This window comes from Crotalus tigris, unplaced genomic scaffold (assembly GCF_016545835.1).
Source record: "Crotalus tigris isolate CLP2741 ecotype Arizona unplaced genomic scaffold, ASM1654583v1 scf7180000017871.4482833, whole genome shotgun sequence".
NCBI lineage: Eukaryota > Metazoa > Chordata > Lepidosauria > Squamata > Viperidae > Crotalus > Crotalus tigris.
Genome location: NW_024096690.1, coordinates 1,477,932 through 1,493,679, shown reverse-complemented (window position 1 = coordinate 1,493,679; position 15,748 = coordinate 1,477,932). Strand labels below are relative to the sequence as shown.

The following is a 15,748-nucleotide window of genomic DNA, read 5'->3' as shown; positions in this document are numbered from 1 at the left end:
AGTATAGGTACAGAATACCATCTAGCACATAAAACTGTAACATTTTTGAAAATACTGCCCAAGAAGCAGTTCGTTAATATTTCCCAAGTCATTGAACTAACATAGAGCACAAAACCAAAAACAAGTACTGATCTTTCATACATAGTTATATGTGCCAGGGTATGGAATAGGGAAAAAAGAATTAATAGAAATCTAATATGTTGGTGCTTCTGCAATTTAATATTTATTTACATAATTAACAGCAAAACTATCATCAGATGTGCCCTCTAAGCTGAAAAGATCTCCTAAACCTAAGAAGATGGAAATAATAAACTCTGATTCAGAATCTGAATTTGGTATTCCAAAGAAGTCCATAGTTCCCAAAGGTAAAAAAAGCTGATGTTCTAAACTTCAAATTGTCTTAACCCTGTGACACACATTTCTAATCTTACTCTTATTTAATATTAAAGTAATTGCTTATATTGTTAAAAAGCAGCAGCTGAAGATATCTTTTTCTTGTATGTGTACTTTTAATATTTATATACAGACAAATTTAGAAACATTTACTGAACTCATCAAACAAAAGCAAGTATATTATAGTTTTATTTTATTAAAGAACCTCTTAGTGATATTAAGATCTCAGAACAATGTAAAATCAATAAAAACAGACCCAATAAAAAGGAAAAAAAGTAATTCAAACTATAATAGCAATAAGGCCATTCCTCGATGTAAAAAAAATCATTTAGTGACTGTTTGAAGTTACAACAGCACTGAAAAAAGTGACTTACAACCATTTCAGCACCCCAATGGTCATGTGATTAAAATTCAGGCACTTGACTCAAATTTATGATGGTTGCAGTGTTCCAGGCTCATGTGATTATCTTTTGTGAACTTCAGACAAATCTGGAAGCCAGATTCACTTAACAACCATGTTACTAACTTAACAACTGCAGTGATTCACTGAAATGTGATAAGAATGATTATGAGACAAAACTCATTTAAAAACTGTCTCGCTTAGCAACAGAAGTTTTGGGCTCAATTGTGGTCGTAAGGACTATCTGTACAAAAACAATTCAAATGATGTTCATTCTTATATTTTGCAAAATATAGCCCTCCCAAAGTGAGATGCAGAAAAGTACTTCTTGGCTGACGTTAATATTCAAGAAGGTTCATTTTGGAATAGGCATTCCATCAAGTATCTGGGCCTACTGTTTTTCAGAAAAAAGTCATAAAATTTGTGTGAATCTGCTTTCTGGCAGAACAAGAAATTAGCTTGTTTCTCATAGCAACACACATAACAATCCAGCAGCAGTCACCAAAACATCCAGATCTTAATTTCTTGTCATGGCAGAGGTAAAGAAAAGATGGAGGAAACAAGACAGATTTTTATCCAAATGGCCTGATTTCAATTTGTGTAGAAAACTGTAGATCAACAACCTCTGCAGTATTCCGTACTTACTAGAATTTTTAATTTTGTGAATATAGTGTTTGAATACTTTCCAAAACTAAAATATGAAATGCTTTACAGATGCTTGACATGTGATAACACAGTCGATCCCTAAAGCAGGATCTTACCACTCTGGGAACAATTATAATTGTTGCAAGAATTCCAATAGCATAAATGCATTCTGGATACCACTGAAAACAGTTATTTTCATGTTTAGAGTTAAATCTACAATAATTTGGTCTGAGAGAGAGAGAAACATGCAAAGCAGTTGAATGTTTGCCTTGTCTAGGTTAAGCTTCCATTTTCATGTTTTAGCTTCTTACATATGAGCCAATTTAAACAAAGTTTGTTTGGATTCTTTAAATTTTGTTGAAAAGGAAAAAGCTGAGTTTCCTTCAGTGCACTAATGCTTGGAAACTCCAAGAAACCTCTGTAAGTATTTCTATATACAAAGCATAAAATAATAAAAGAAAAAGCACAATTAAGATGCACAACATAAAACCAACTATGTATTAACAGCTAAAGGGTATTTCATGTAACTATTGGTTGCCATAGCATTTAAGAGATCACTATGTCTATGATATTTTAATCTATTAATATCATATTAAGGATACTAAAATTACTTTTTATTAATACAATAATTAAATTTGGATGCACAATTTCTCAAGGATAAAAACATAGTTTCTGTCTGTCATTCAAAGACCTTGCTTTGAGAAATTGTTTATACAGTAACAAATAGCAAGGAATGTTGGTTCTATTGGATTAATTATTATCTGAAAATAATAGTAATTCCTCTAAACAATTTTATATTTAATGATTTCTCTTTAAAACTTTATTTAAATTTTGTTTACTATGGTGATGATGGTGATGATGATGATGATGTTATCTATTCAGGTGTGTCATCCAGTTTTACCATTTACTATGGTAAAACATACAAAGAACTGAGGTAGATTCTCCCTTCAATCTTTCAATAGGAAAAGGCAGGGGAGCAAAGAAAAGGAAAGCATCTGGTTCTGAAAATGAAGGTGAATATAACCCCGGAGGAAAACCACCCAAGTCCATTGTGAGCAAGGTAATTTAACAAACTGCTGGATACATTTTGTGGTTATTAATGAAAGCATTATAAAACAATTCATGGGTTAGCTTGCATATAAACTGTTCTTTCTAAAAAAATTGCAACCTAATAGCTTTAAATGGCTGCATAATTGAGATCTTCATCAACAGTAACTCTTAATAATTATTTTAAAACAGAAACTGAAGAAAACAGCCTTTGATCAGGATTCTGATGTAGACATTTTCCCATCTGATTTTGCTTCTGAAACAACTTCCAGGCCACGGACAGGTCGGGCAAGAAAAGAAGTGAAGTATTTTGCAGAGTCTGATGAAGATGACGATTTTGCTATGTTTTAATTAAGTGCTGAACGAGCACACAAACTTCTAACAAATATCTTAAGTTGTTCTTTTGTCCTTTTCTGTCGCAGACTTTTTGTACATTTGACTTATTTTATGTGATGTAATTGATGGTTTTTATTATTGTGTGTAGGCATTTTAACATTTTGTTCTTACACTTACAGTTTTATGCTCTTTTTTACTCATTGAAATGTCATGTGTCTGATCAGCTTGTAGAAATGTTCTAGAGAGCTGTGCAAAAGCACACATTTTAATTGTCATGGTTCAAACCTTTTTGAAATGAAGTTTAAACATTAAAAATATAAAACCGTTCCCTTGTGTATAGAGCTCACTCTAAATAATTTTGTTTACATGGGATCAAAATAAATATATTTTATTTTTTGCCAAGAGAATTCATGGAAAAAGGTAAACAGCATATGAACATAGAAAGCATTGTTAAACAATCTCAATGTACAAACAGAGCCAGTGAAAGTACATCACAGATTTACTAGAATATATATAAAAAAAATCCACTAGTGCTTTTAATGAAACCTAAAAAAAACCTGACACTTTAAAAAATTGTAATCATTCTACCACATTTTTCACTCTGTTTTATGGTGATTAGCAAGGTGAAAGAGGCAGATTCCAACATCTGTTTCTAGGTGTTCTAGTGCCAGCCCTGTGATGCCACAGAAAAGAATGATAGGACTGAGGAACACTTTCACTAATGCCACTGACTCAGAGGTAGTGATTATGCCTGGTTATTATTTCACCAAGTTTACCTAATAGCTTGTGAACAAGTAAAATAACATAACACTGTAAAGTGTTTTTGCCTTGAAGGCTATAAATGAAGTAAAATTTCAGTATTTTTAAACGTAGAGAAGTCAACAAAGTAATAAACCCTTTGTATATTTTTAAAGTGACATTAACAATAGAACAAGTTATGTTCAAATAACTGAGCTGGCAGTTACACTCCCACAAAAGTTACTTCTGCTAATACAGTGAAATTCTTTGATCTTTTGCTGGGAAAGAATTAATACATTGAGGTCTTTAAAAAGAGCAATGATAAGTTTTCATCCTAACTAAGACTGTGTCTTTTAAAATGTTTTTATCCAGACAAGTATGTTGTCCATTTCTAAGGGATGTCTGGGACATTTCATGTACACATTTAAAAAGGGAAAGCACCAAACATCCAGGATAGAAAGTACATATTCATATATTTTATATGTACAAAGTTATCAGAAATGGTATAACCACATCTTTTAAACCTCCTCCTTGAGATCAATCTTGTCACTTGCAATTTTGGACATTCAAAAAAGGCAACAGCAACATATCAGCTTGTTTATTTCATAAAATTACAGATTCGGAGTGCAGTCCTACTAATGTAGAGAAATAATGGAACTTATGTGTGTGTGTGTGTGTGTGTGTGTGTGTGTGTGTGTGTGTGTACATGTACTCACATGGGCACATGTATGCACACATACATGCACAAACACATATATGATTCTAATTTTAGTGTACTAAACATGTTTCAAATTAAGCTGCAAGTTATTCCTTTCTGTATGTGTACGCATACTTATACCTTTACATAATATAGATACATATGAACAATTCTTGGTCCTTTTGGGTTGTAGTATCTGTAAAAGTCCAGAAAACAAGCAGCCGTAGATTGAATATGCCATGTCACCCCTGTACATCAAGAGTTAGGAATTTCCTTGGAGAAAATGTCTTACTGCACCAAAGGAGACTGAGTGATACTGCTATTATCTACCAAGCTTGGGGAAATACTTGGACTGTGGTCTGCTGTGGTTACTGTTGAGCTTGGTGTCAATGGTTCATGTCCTTCTGAGTTCTCCAACATTTCCTGGATAAGAGGTGGCATAGATCCAGGGATTTCCATTTTCAGTGTAATAACACGTTCAGCACCTTATGAATTGTTCAGCCAAGGGGGAAAAAGTGTAAAAAGTTAATTGGTTTTTTACCTTATTACATGGATTATTGCAATAAGCCATGCCCAGGTTTGGGTAATAGCAACAGGAAAACTGTTCTGCTGATTTTCTTATCTATTCAGAGCTGATGACTAGAACAAAGAATCTATGAACAATTCTAAGATATATTTAGCTATATCCTTTACTGATTAGCTGAGCTATATATCTGTGCATTGGTAGTCATCAGGTCAGAAAGCTGAATGTGATGTCTCCATTAATTTTTTCCAGCCCTCAACTCAAAGAAATTGGTAACTCGTTTTCCTACTTAATTTTTCCCCTCTTACCAAGTTTTCTTTAAAAAAATATATTGTAGTCATGCATCAGAATTATGGTGTTACAATCACAGTCAGGAACATCATCTGTATTTGCTTTTATCTGACATATTCATGAGTGAGCTGAGCCAGCAAGAGAAATAGGATATTTAGAGATAACATCTTTTAGCAGAACTTCCTTAGGATAGCATTTTCACAGAAATGGGGAAAGGATTCATGATTTATTGGGGAGTCAAAAGAATGATATGGCTTCCTGGGGAAGAAGGGAGTTTAACCAAATATAACTTGGTTATAAAAAGTGGGAAAAGGGGCACATAACTAAGGCAGAATATCAGCAAATAGCCTTAGCCTGCAAAGATGAAGCCAGGAAAACTAAGACTCAAAATTAACTAAGGCTTGCAACAAAAATAAAAAAAAACAAAAAGGCTTCTTTCAACATGTAAAAAATAAGAAAAAGTCAAGGAAACGATTAGTCCATTAATGGGAGAAAATGGGAAGAAAGTGAGGAGCAACTAGGAGAAAACAGAACTGCTAAACTTGTTTTTTGCATCTGTCTTTACATAAAAAGGAAAAAGCAGTCCAACCTATCAAAAAATGTAAAAAACAGATTAGGATGCAATTTAAAATAGGCAATAAAATGGTAAAAGAGCATCTGTTCACCCTAGATGAGTTCAAATCACCAGGACCAGATGGATTACATGCCAAGGTTCTGAAGGAACAGGCAGATGTGATCTCAGAACCACTGAACTATATCTTTCAAAGATCCTGGAGCACTGGGTAACTACAGTACCAGGGGGACAAGAAAAGGGCTGATGTGGTTCCCTTCTTCAAAAAGGGAAAACTACAGACTTATCAGCCTGACACCAATACCTGGGAAAATTCTGGAAAAGGTAAGCAACAAATCTGCGAACACCTACGAACACCTAGAAGCAAACAAAATCATAACCAAAAGCCAACATGGGTTTGATGGGTTTGTCAAAAACAGATCATGCCAAGAAATCTTATTGCATTCTTTGACAAGGTGATGAAATTAGTGGACCAGGTAAATGCTGTGGATATAATTTACTTGGATTTCAGTAAGATATTTGATAAAGTAGGCCACCACTTGCTACTTGATAAGATAGAAAAATATGGGTTAGACAGCATTACCACCGGATACATTCATAACTGGCTGACTAACTGCACTCAATGTGTAGTCCTCAATGGGATCTACATGAAGGGAAATAAGCAGTGGGGTACCCCAAGGCTCTGTCTTAGGCCCAGTACTCTTCAATATCTTTATCAATGATTTAGATGGATAGAGAGGGAATTAATCAAATTTGCAGATGACACCAAGCTGGCAGGAATAACCAACAGTCTATAACAGTGGTGGCGAACCTATGGCACGCGTGCCAGAGGTGGCACTCAGAGCCCTCTCTGTGGGCAAGCGTGCTATGCCCCAGAGATGGCAATGTTGCATCCCTCTTCAAGCAGCCGCCTGCTAACTCGCTGAGGTCCCACATGGCTGGATGAATCCTAGCATGGCTGGTTTCCCTCCCCCCATCCTATCCCTCCTGGCCTTGCATGTTCTCCTTTTCCTGGGCACGACCCACTGCATCGCCTCCTCAGCTGTCAGCTGGCCGTCGAGCTAAGAGGCAGTTTCTCTGAACTGCTGGCAGCAGGCTGCAGAGCCCTAGAGTGTACCGGTCAAGGGGCACTGTCGGCCCCCATGTGCTCGCTGGCATCTGTGTGCGGGGGGGGCAATGGTGTCAGGAAGCAGTACCCTGGCCCCTGCATCGCCTTGCCTTGCAACAATTGCACCCCCACCCTACCTTGCCTCCCCTCACCCTGCAGGACAAGCCTCCTGCCCACTGTCCCACCCATCAGAGACCTCCTGGATCTCCCCCAACCCTGTCTGGCCCCCACAGGAGTCCCTGCCCACGAGCAACATTGAGGTGACCACGCCCACCTTGGCCATACCCACCCATTCTGCCATGACCACCACAGCCACGCCCACCCAGTGGGCCACGCACCCCTGGCATCTGGTGATATATAAGTGGATTTCAGGTTGTAGTTTGGCCACTCGGTCTCTAAAAGGTTCGCCATCACTGGTCTATAAAATAGATTTAAGATACAGAATATTGACAAATTTGAACATTGGGCCTTATCTAACAAAATGGAATGCACAGGTATAGTATAAGTGGTATATGATTCAATAGTAGTAATTGTGAGAGGGATCATAGAGTACTAGTGAAAAATCAGTTAAATATAAACTTGCAATGTGTTGCAGCTGCCAGAAAAGCCAACACAATGCTAGGCTGCGTTAACAGAAGAATAGACTCAAGATCACATGAAGTGTCAATACCACAGTATAATGCCTTGGTAAAGCCTGCATCCAGTTTTGGTCACCATGATGTAAAAAAGATGTAAAAACTCTAGAAAAGAGTACATAGAAGAGCAACAAAGATGATCAGGGGACTGGAAGATAAAACATATAAAAAATGGTTGCTGGAATTGGGCATGTCTACTTCAATGAAAAGAAGGACGAGGACAATATGATAGCAGTTGTCTTTATCTGGCTCTATGAAAATTTAATCCTATATGTTACTACTTTACTTAAAAAGTCATTCTGCAATGATAACTTTTTGTTATTGATGACCTTTACATAAATCCAACTTATTGTAAAGCTCATCATGATTATGTAAATCAGAAATTTACATAACTCAAGAAGTTCAGGATCAATATTTTGTTTTCATTAAAGAATCTGAATTTATGCAAACATAACAAGCATGCCTAAGGAGTTGCTATAAAGAGTCAAGCTATTCTCCAAAGCATCTGAAAGCAGGACAAGAAGCAATGGATGGAAACTAAGGAGAGAAGCAACCTAGAACTAAGGAGAAATTTTCTGACAGTTAAAACAATTAATCAGTGGAACAGTTTGCCTCCAGAAGTTGGGGATACTCCAACACTGGAAGTTTTAAAGAAGAGAATGGACAACGATTTGTCTGAAATGGTATAGAGTTTCCTGTCTGAGCAGGAAAGACCTCCTAGATCCCTTCCAACACTGATATTTAGTAAAAGCTACTAATGCCTTTCTAAAAATGTACTTCTGTAACTCTTTTAGCATTAACCAGCTGGTCAATACTTGCAGTTTTCCTGTTTGCACATCTCCATCTTCCTTACAAAGTTATCAAACTTACCTTTTGCACTGATACTGCGCAGATCTGTGATTTTCATTAAGATCTTTGGAAACATATGAGGTTTGCTGGGTCTTCTTTTTCGGATGTATATTTTGAGAGCTTCTAATAATGGCTCCTGTAGTTCATCTACTTTTGCTGGTTCTTCAAGGTCCTGACGGTCTGAGAAAGTATAATAGTTAAAATACCCAAACATCAAACTGTTATAAACACATGCTATAATGGCTCCTATTTTCCCTTGTTATTACTTGTTCTGGAGGTTTAAAACAATTCAATTCCTACTTGTCATCCCTGTGGTTGGTAACACTCTTTGCACAACTTGTTTGTTTCTAACTGGTGAAGCTGCAACTGATGAACTATTTTATTCCTCTTTTCCAGTTGTAGACCATTGCACTGCCAAGTGTAAATATTTATTTAAAGTCCAACAGTAATTATCTATAAAATTTTAATTTGTAAAACAATAATATAAAACAACAAAACAAATTTAAAAGGTTAGTGTACATTCTTTCTTTTATCTTTTATTTCTTTCATATTCCTGATCCCAGAGCAAAATTGCCTTTGGGTGCCAGTAGGTGTCAGCAAACGATTAAAGGAAAGCTGGATCTATTGCTTTCCTCCATTCATATTTAAACATTGAAAGGTGTTGTTAATATTTCCCCCTTAATGTATCTACCACCAGATTTTGCCTGAAGGAATGTATGAAGAAATATTTAGATTTTGGCTGTGCTTTCCTCCATTTCTTTCCAATATTCAAATAATTTTTAAGTACTGGTCATAGCAATCCAACTTTGATTACAGTGTAGTTTTTTTCTCAAGACATTTCAGTATCACCTTCTTTATTTCTAATCCCTTTAGACAGAATTCTCTGTTTCACAGTTACCATACCATGACCCCCTCTTCTCTTTTTCTTCAGTTACCACCAGATTTCATCTCTTGAGTCTGGAACATTAAGAAGCCAAAACAAATAGAAAAACATGACATACAGCCTGATTACTTGAGGGATCACCTATCTCCCCACTGTATCTGCTCAGCCAGATCAATTCAGGTTTCTTCAATTAAGCAATGCTATGTATCCGAAGCCTGAAAGAATGCCTTCTCTTGCTGTATCTGCCCCTTGGAAAGAGCTCTCCCTTCCCCCAGCACTGAACAGTCCACATCCTAGTAATGTTTCAAGAGAACGGAACACCTGGCACTTATCCAAGTCTTTGGTGGCATAACTGACGCTTCCTTTTAACTTAAGTAGGTTTGTTTTGTTAACCCAGTTGATTATTCTACTACCTCACCCCCTTTTTTGTTTCATTGTTTTTATTGTCATGTTTTAAATATGTGTCAAACTACAAAATCGCTGAGAATAGGGCAGCATATAAACTGAATATATAATAACAAACAAGGCTTTCCTAATATCTGATCTCAGTAAGACAAGAAATGTTATTTTTGAGCAATAGCTAGCAAACTTCCTCCTACTTCCATGATAGTGCACCAAAATTTAAAATCTTGTTGGAAAAATCTAGAGAATGCTAGCCTATACAACTCATTCCACAATTAAGCTCATGTCATTCAAACACACCTCCACAAATTAAGCAGATGGCACTAAGCAGGCCAGTTTCAGTGTCATCCATTTCCAATGGCAGAAGCTGATTGGCAAATGTGAACACAAGATCTGTCAGGGGACCAAATCCAGCATTATGCATCTGAGTTCGGTTTAGCGTAAGGCCATCAGAAAATGTCATTGTGTCTTGTTCAGGGGTGTATCTTGTGCAAATACGGAGGATCTAGGAAAGAAGGAACAAAGAAAAGTTATGTCAATTTAGGAAGGGTAAAAATGATGAGTTTTGAAAATAATCCTTATAGTCTCCTTCAATGGGTGTGACTAGACCAAAATACCTCTCTACAATTTTGGAGCCACCTCTTAGCTAAATTACTTTTTAAAAATTCTATGCAGCCAAATCCTAAATGTTAACTCAGGAGTTAAGACTCAAATATTGTGTCTGTTCAGAAATACTTCTTTGAAGCAAAATATTTTAGGTGTTTTGGGTCAAATGCTCACTTTTTTTCTCTATCTTTTTTACATCACAAATGTTTTAATCACAAATATGTATCACATATGTCTTAATAAGCAGTAAAAATTTTCTGTCTGCCATTATTGCAACTTTTTTTCAAGTCAAGAAAGGGAAGGGGATGTATCATAGACTAAAATTGAGTGCCCTTGTCCATTCAGGATTCGGTTGGAATTGATCAAGGTTGGTTCTCTATTTGTTTGTTTATTAAATTTGTTTGCCTTCCATTTCACAGCGAAACAATAAATACATATATAAGCATATAAAATTACAATAATTTTTCATAAAAATACAGATAATGACTAAAAGAATATTATTATGCTAATACTACAAAATACTACAGTGAATTTAATTTATACAAAGCGTATCCTGATTGAATGTTAGAGAAATCTTTCCAACAGTAACAGCAGTTCAACCTTAACCCTAACCCTAACCCTAACCTGTGACCAAGGAAATAGTCTGCTTTCTATTGCTCACTGTATTCAAGTGGAAACTAGTTAGCCCTTCTGTTGTGTTTATTCTAAATTCCTTACAGCAGAAGTCTTTCCCAGCCAATTGAAGTCCACAAGTCTTAAAGTTGTCGAAGTTGGAAACCTATGCCTTACAGATCAGGATTTGGAAGTGAAGGCCCAGGTGACTCATTCTAATTTTGAACGTTCTCAGAATCTTGGTAGAATTTATATGAAAAATCACGCTGAGGCTAGGAATTTGGCAGCCTGAAATCTTAGTCTTCTCAGAATAACAGGGTTGTTATTGGAGGTTTTCTGATCCAAATCCCTGCTCAGGCAGGAAACTCTGTAACATTTCAGAAAAATGGTTATCCAATCTCTTCTTAAAAACCTCCAATTGTAACACTAACAAGTCACTGAAGGCAAGTCATTCCACTGATTAATTGTTCTAACTGTCAGGAAATTTCTCCTTAGTTCTAGGTTGCTTCTCTCCTTGATTAGTCTCTCCTTTATTAGTTTCCATCCATTGCTTCTTTCTGCCTTCAGGTGCTTTGGAGAAGAAGCTGAGTCCCTCTTCTTTGTGGCAGCTCCTTAGGTATTGGAACATTGCTAATTGTACAGAAAAAAAGAAATAGAACGTCCTGCTAATACCTCCTCATTCTGCATATTATTAATCTTTTTAGAGTTTTCCCATATAGTCCAATGGAAGAGTCCAATGGAAGTGTATGTGGGTGTATGTGAGAAAGGAATGCTGCTAAAGTTGATCCTGCATAAGAAAAGACCATCTTCAGAAATGAAAAAGCCATGATCTGAGTGAGAATGAAATAAAGTTACCTACTTTCATAAGTGCTCCAACTGAAAATGATCCTTTTTTTCCAATTATCTAATTTCCTCACTTCTAAAGCATTCAAGCTTTTAAGAATATACAAAGAGACCATCCTCTTCATCCCTGCATCTCCTAAAAAACCTGAGACAGTAATTTACTATATATTCTCCATCAGTATTAATTAGTTTCCAAATAAAATGGTGAATCCTAAAGAACCACTTCATGGCCAAACAGAACATTCAATTGCAAAGAATGGTAAGACAATGGAAACTCTAAAGACTCCAAATATTGATTGCTTTAATTTTTATTTCTAAATGAATATATTGACTTCTTTGGGTAGTTCATATTGATAAATGAGTTTTTTTCCTCTCACGGAGGGGAAGAACCATTTATGGCTCATATTCATTAAGTATATTATTTTCCTCATAATGAGACAAATCTGTATACGATAGTTATTTTGATGGGGTTATATTATGGCTGCGCTCCTAGTTCACATCTGCTGATAAAATGAAAGAATTGGAATGCTGGGTTATTAATGTCCTATGATGAGAAGAAGAAATGGGTAAATCTGTACAAACTTTTCAGACTTGAGTGAAAAGAAAAATGGTATGAGTTAAAATGACAGGGACACTTGGCTTCAATCCCAAGAATGAACTCCATATATGTAATATAAGCTGTCTCTTGTTGCTACTTGAGAAGAATGTGGTCTGATTGAGTTACACATTTTTTGCCAGTGACAACAAATATATGTGGCATATTTTGTGCAAGATCCTTTGTGGGTTTTCTTTTTTAAAAAAACCTTTGCTAGAATCATTGCCTTTAAAGCTAGTTTTAGCAAACAAATGAAGCAAAAAATCCCCAAATCTTGAAAAATGAGTCTACCATATGCATTTGTAAAAGAGATGCATTTTCAAACTTTAAGACTTATAATTCCATTATGAAGAATATATTACTTATTATAAATGTGCTAATGAACTAACTGCTAGCTAATGTGATTAAGGCACCAGGCTAGAACATGGGAGATTGTGACTTCTATGCCTGCATTAAACAAAAAACTAGCTAAGTGACCTTAGGCATCATTCTTTCTCAGCCCTCGGAAGAAGAAGGCAATGGCAAGCCACTTCCAAATTTTTTTTGCTAAGATTGCAAGGGCTAGTCCAGGGAGTTGCTTAGGAGTTCAAGACTAAATTGAAAGGACACCCACAAATGCTTGTTATTAACCATTATAATTAATTATAATTAATATTTATTTAATAATTGATGTTAATTATTTAATAATAATTATAATTGAATATAATTAATAGTGTTAATATTTAAATCACATTAAAATTCTTTCTCCAGGATGACTTCTGCTTTAGGACTCTTGAACTTTTCTCAGAGCAAATTGCTGGCTGAGCTTAAAGAAACCATAAATATAAGAATTATACAAATATATCAGACAAAAATGAAATTATTTCTAAGCCAGTTGAAGAGCCATGCTTGTAAAAGTTCCATATTTTCCAAAAGTTCTAAAAGTTATTGTGGAATGTGTGTTTGTACACATATGTACTCAGACACACATCAGCAAAAGGCTACAGGTGCTTTCCTTCCTCACAGCAATATTGCTTTATTTAAACTCTTTTCTATTTAATACACTTTACCTTTATATTTATTTATTTGTTGTTATAAATTTGTTTATAAAATTTATTTGCCACCCATCTTGCATGGGCTACTCTGGGTGACATAAAACAGTAAAATGAAAACAATGATAAAAATGTTAAGTATAACAATAATAAAGCAATAAAATAATAAAAACAATAGAAATAAACAATATGAATTAAAAGATGGTCAGGGGAACTGAAAGTGCAGTGGGGAAGTGCAATCAGTTAATTATTCCAGTAGCCACCTCCAATGTAGTACTCCCCAGTAATATTCATATGTGACTTACTTCCGAATATATATATTCCAGGAGGCAATTTTGGTGGCCTAAGATTATTACATTGCTGGGTGCCAGATTTGCGCTTCCATAAAAAGATTGCCAGGGAAGCCTCCTGGACTGTTGCAGCCAGTGGCTAACCCCAGCAGCCTATAGGAGAAGATTGTTCTGCCTACGTGAATCCTTGTTAAGCTCACAAGGAGAAATCCCTCTTCCAATAAGCAGGCTGAAACCGTAGGAAAAAACCAATCCCCTTTTATTATTCACAGACCTGAATCAATGTCCAAGGCAAACAAACACAGTTTGTAGAAATTCAATCCTCAACATGAACGGTTGCCTTCGGCAACCAACACCTCCCACACCTTCCCTTTTATTATGCAACCAAGGCGTGGCTTCCTAATGCCTTCTCCTTTGCCTTTGGAGCCACCCCATTGCATTCATCTGTCCTATTCTCTTTTCTTGCCTGCGTTTATGTGCATCCTGGATATCTTCCAGCTGTGATTCATCACTATCCAACTCAGACTCCCAATACAGCTGTGTCTCAGCCTGAGCACGAGTAGAGGGGCCAGGCTCCTCATCAGACTGTAAGTCTTGGAGTTCCTCAGAGCCATCCTCTGACTCTGATGTCACTCCAAGTTCCTCCTCCTCCTCTGATTCCTCAGACTCAGCTGCTGGGTCCACTGGCTGGTGAGGAATTACAACAGAGATAGTCATGGACCTCATTGTGGAACTGTGATTAACCTGTTTTCAAAGCAAGCACATTTTGTGGCATGTCTGAAAATCCCATCACCCCAAACCTTGGCCAAGTTGTTTGTGCAGCTTATATTGATTACATGGAGTACCAAGGCATATCATTTCTGACTGTGGGGGTGCAGTTTACCACAAAGTTTTGGCAAGAGTTTATCAAACTGATAGGTTCTTCATAGGGGCTTGGTTCTGGATCCTATCCAAGTACTAATGGATTGGCCAAGAGAGCTAACTCAATGATAAAGCAATACTTGTGTTGCTATGTGAACTACCAACAGGCCAATTGGGCAGAACTTTTGCAGAAGCGGCATACAATAATTCTCTACATAGTAGCACTGAGTTCACCCCATTCAAAATAGCAATGAGAGTGAATTTTGTGCAATGCCAGATCTACCGAGGGAATCTCCCTCCTTATTGTCAACTGATTGGATAGATAACCTGAAAACTACATGGGGGGAGGTTCACAAGGCATTGGATAAGACTAGCAAATCATGTAAGAGGCAATCCTCAAGGATTGGGGATCAGTGTACCTGTCTACTAAGTATCTCAAGTTGAGGCAGCCTTGCAAAAAACTGAGTCCTAAGTACATAGGACCTTTCTCAATTGTGAAAATTATTAATTCAGTAACTGTTGAACTATGGTTGCCAAAAGAATTGAGTCCACCCAAGTGAGTCCACCCACTGTGCATTGCAGCTTCTTGAAACCATTCAAAAGATCTAGCTTAAAACCAGGTGGAGAGGAACCTCCTCCTCCTAGATTGGTGGAGGGTGAGAAACATTATGAGAAGAAAATACTAACTCAAGGATTTTTAGGGGGAAGTTACAATACTTAGTCCAATAGAGAGGGTATCCCTTAGCTGATGCTGAATGGGTAAGAGCTTGTAACATTAAGGCTGACAGATTAATTAGAAAGTTTCATGATAAATACTGTCAAGATCCAAGAGGATGATGTTTGAATGTTTGGTTAATTATGCTTACTGTTTTCTTATGTTCTTTCAGGGGGACAGCATGTCAAGGTTGAATTGTAAGATACCTGCTAACTTCTATCCTTACTCAACTTGCCATAGAAACAAGGGGGAAGGGTAAAAAGCATGGGGAGGAAAGGGAGTTTAAGATGGTTGTCCATGGACTGTGAAAGCCTACAAGAATGCCAAGATCACTAACACAGGTGTCTGACTGACAAATGGACCATTCTCATAACAAACCAAAGACATATGATTGGGCAATACGAACACTCGGTGGGTGGGGGTTAAGGGAAGCTATTGTTAACTAGGCAGATTTTTGCATGGAAAAACCAGAGCTGGTTTTGCTTCTTCAGTTCCAAGATGTGTATTCAATAAAGTTTATCCTTTATGATACTTCAAAGCCTTGAAGTTCCTTGATTTTGAGTTCATTAGCTGGACAGTTGACAAACTCTATTTAATGACAGAGACAGCAAAAATGCCACTTATTATAAAGATAAGATTATAATATTCTGGGTTTTTTTATTAACACTAAGATGCTT

At 36.5% G+C, this 15,748-nt stretch overlaps 2 protein-coding genes across 17 annotated transcripts in view; one reads left to right on the top strand and one right to left on the bottom strand.

Annotated features, from left to right (window-relative positions):
- TOP2B (DNA topoisomerase II beta) overlaps positions 1-3,147 on the top strand; it is a 68,917-nt gene extending 65,770 nt beyond the window's left edge. For 3 of the 4 annotated variants that reach the window (XM_039343676.1, XM_039343675.1, XM_039343678.1), the window contains 3 exons: positions 243-365; positions 2,401-2,498; positions 2,678-3,147. In XM_039343676.1, the coding sequence (XP_039199610.1) occupies positions 243-365; positions 2,401-2,498; positions 2,678-2,836 (380 nt within the window). In that variant the 3' untranslated portion in view covers positions 2,837-3,147. Of the gene's footprint in view, positions 1-242; positions 366-2,320; positions 2,499-2,677 lie in introns of those variants that run through there. The other variant, XM_039343677.1, reaches the window with a different exon arrangement.
- A 30-nt stretch (positions 3,148-3,177) lies between these two features.
- Positions 3,178-15,748, bottom strand: part of RARB (retinoic acid receptor beta) — a 458,555-nt gene continuing 445,984 nt past the window's right edge. For all 13 annotated transcript variants that reach the window (XM_039343681.1, XM_039343683.1, XM_039343687.1 and 10 more), the window contains 3 exons: positions 9,819-10,023; positions 8,255-8,413; positions 3,178-4,741 (listed from right to left, as the gene is read on the bottom strand). In XM_039343681.1, the coding sequence (XP_039199615.1) occupies positions 4,545-4,741; positions 8,255-8,413; positions 9,819-10,023 (561 nt within the window). In that variant the 3' untranslated portion in view covers positions 3,178-4,544. The remainder of the gene's footprint in view (positions 4,742-8,254; positions 8,414-9,818; positions 10,024-15,748) is intronic.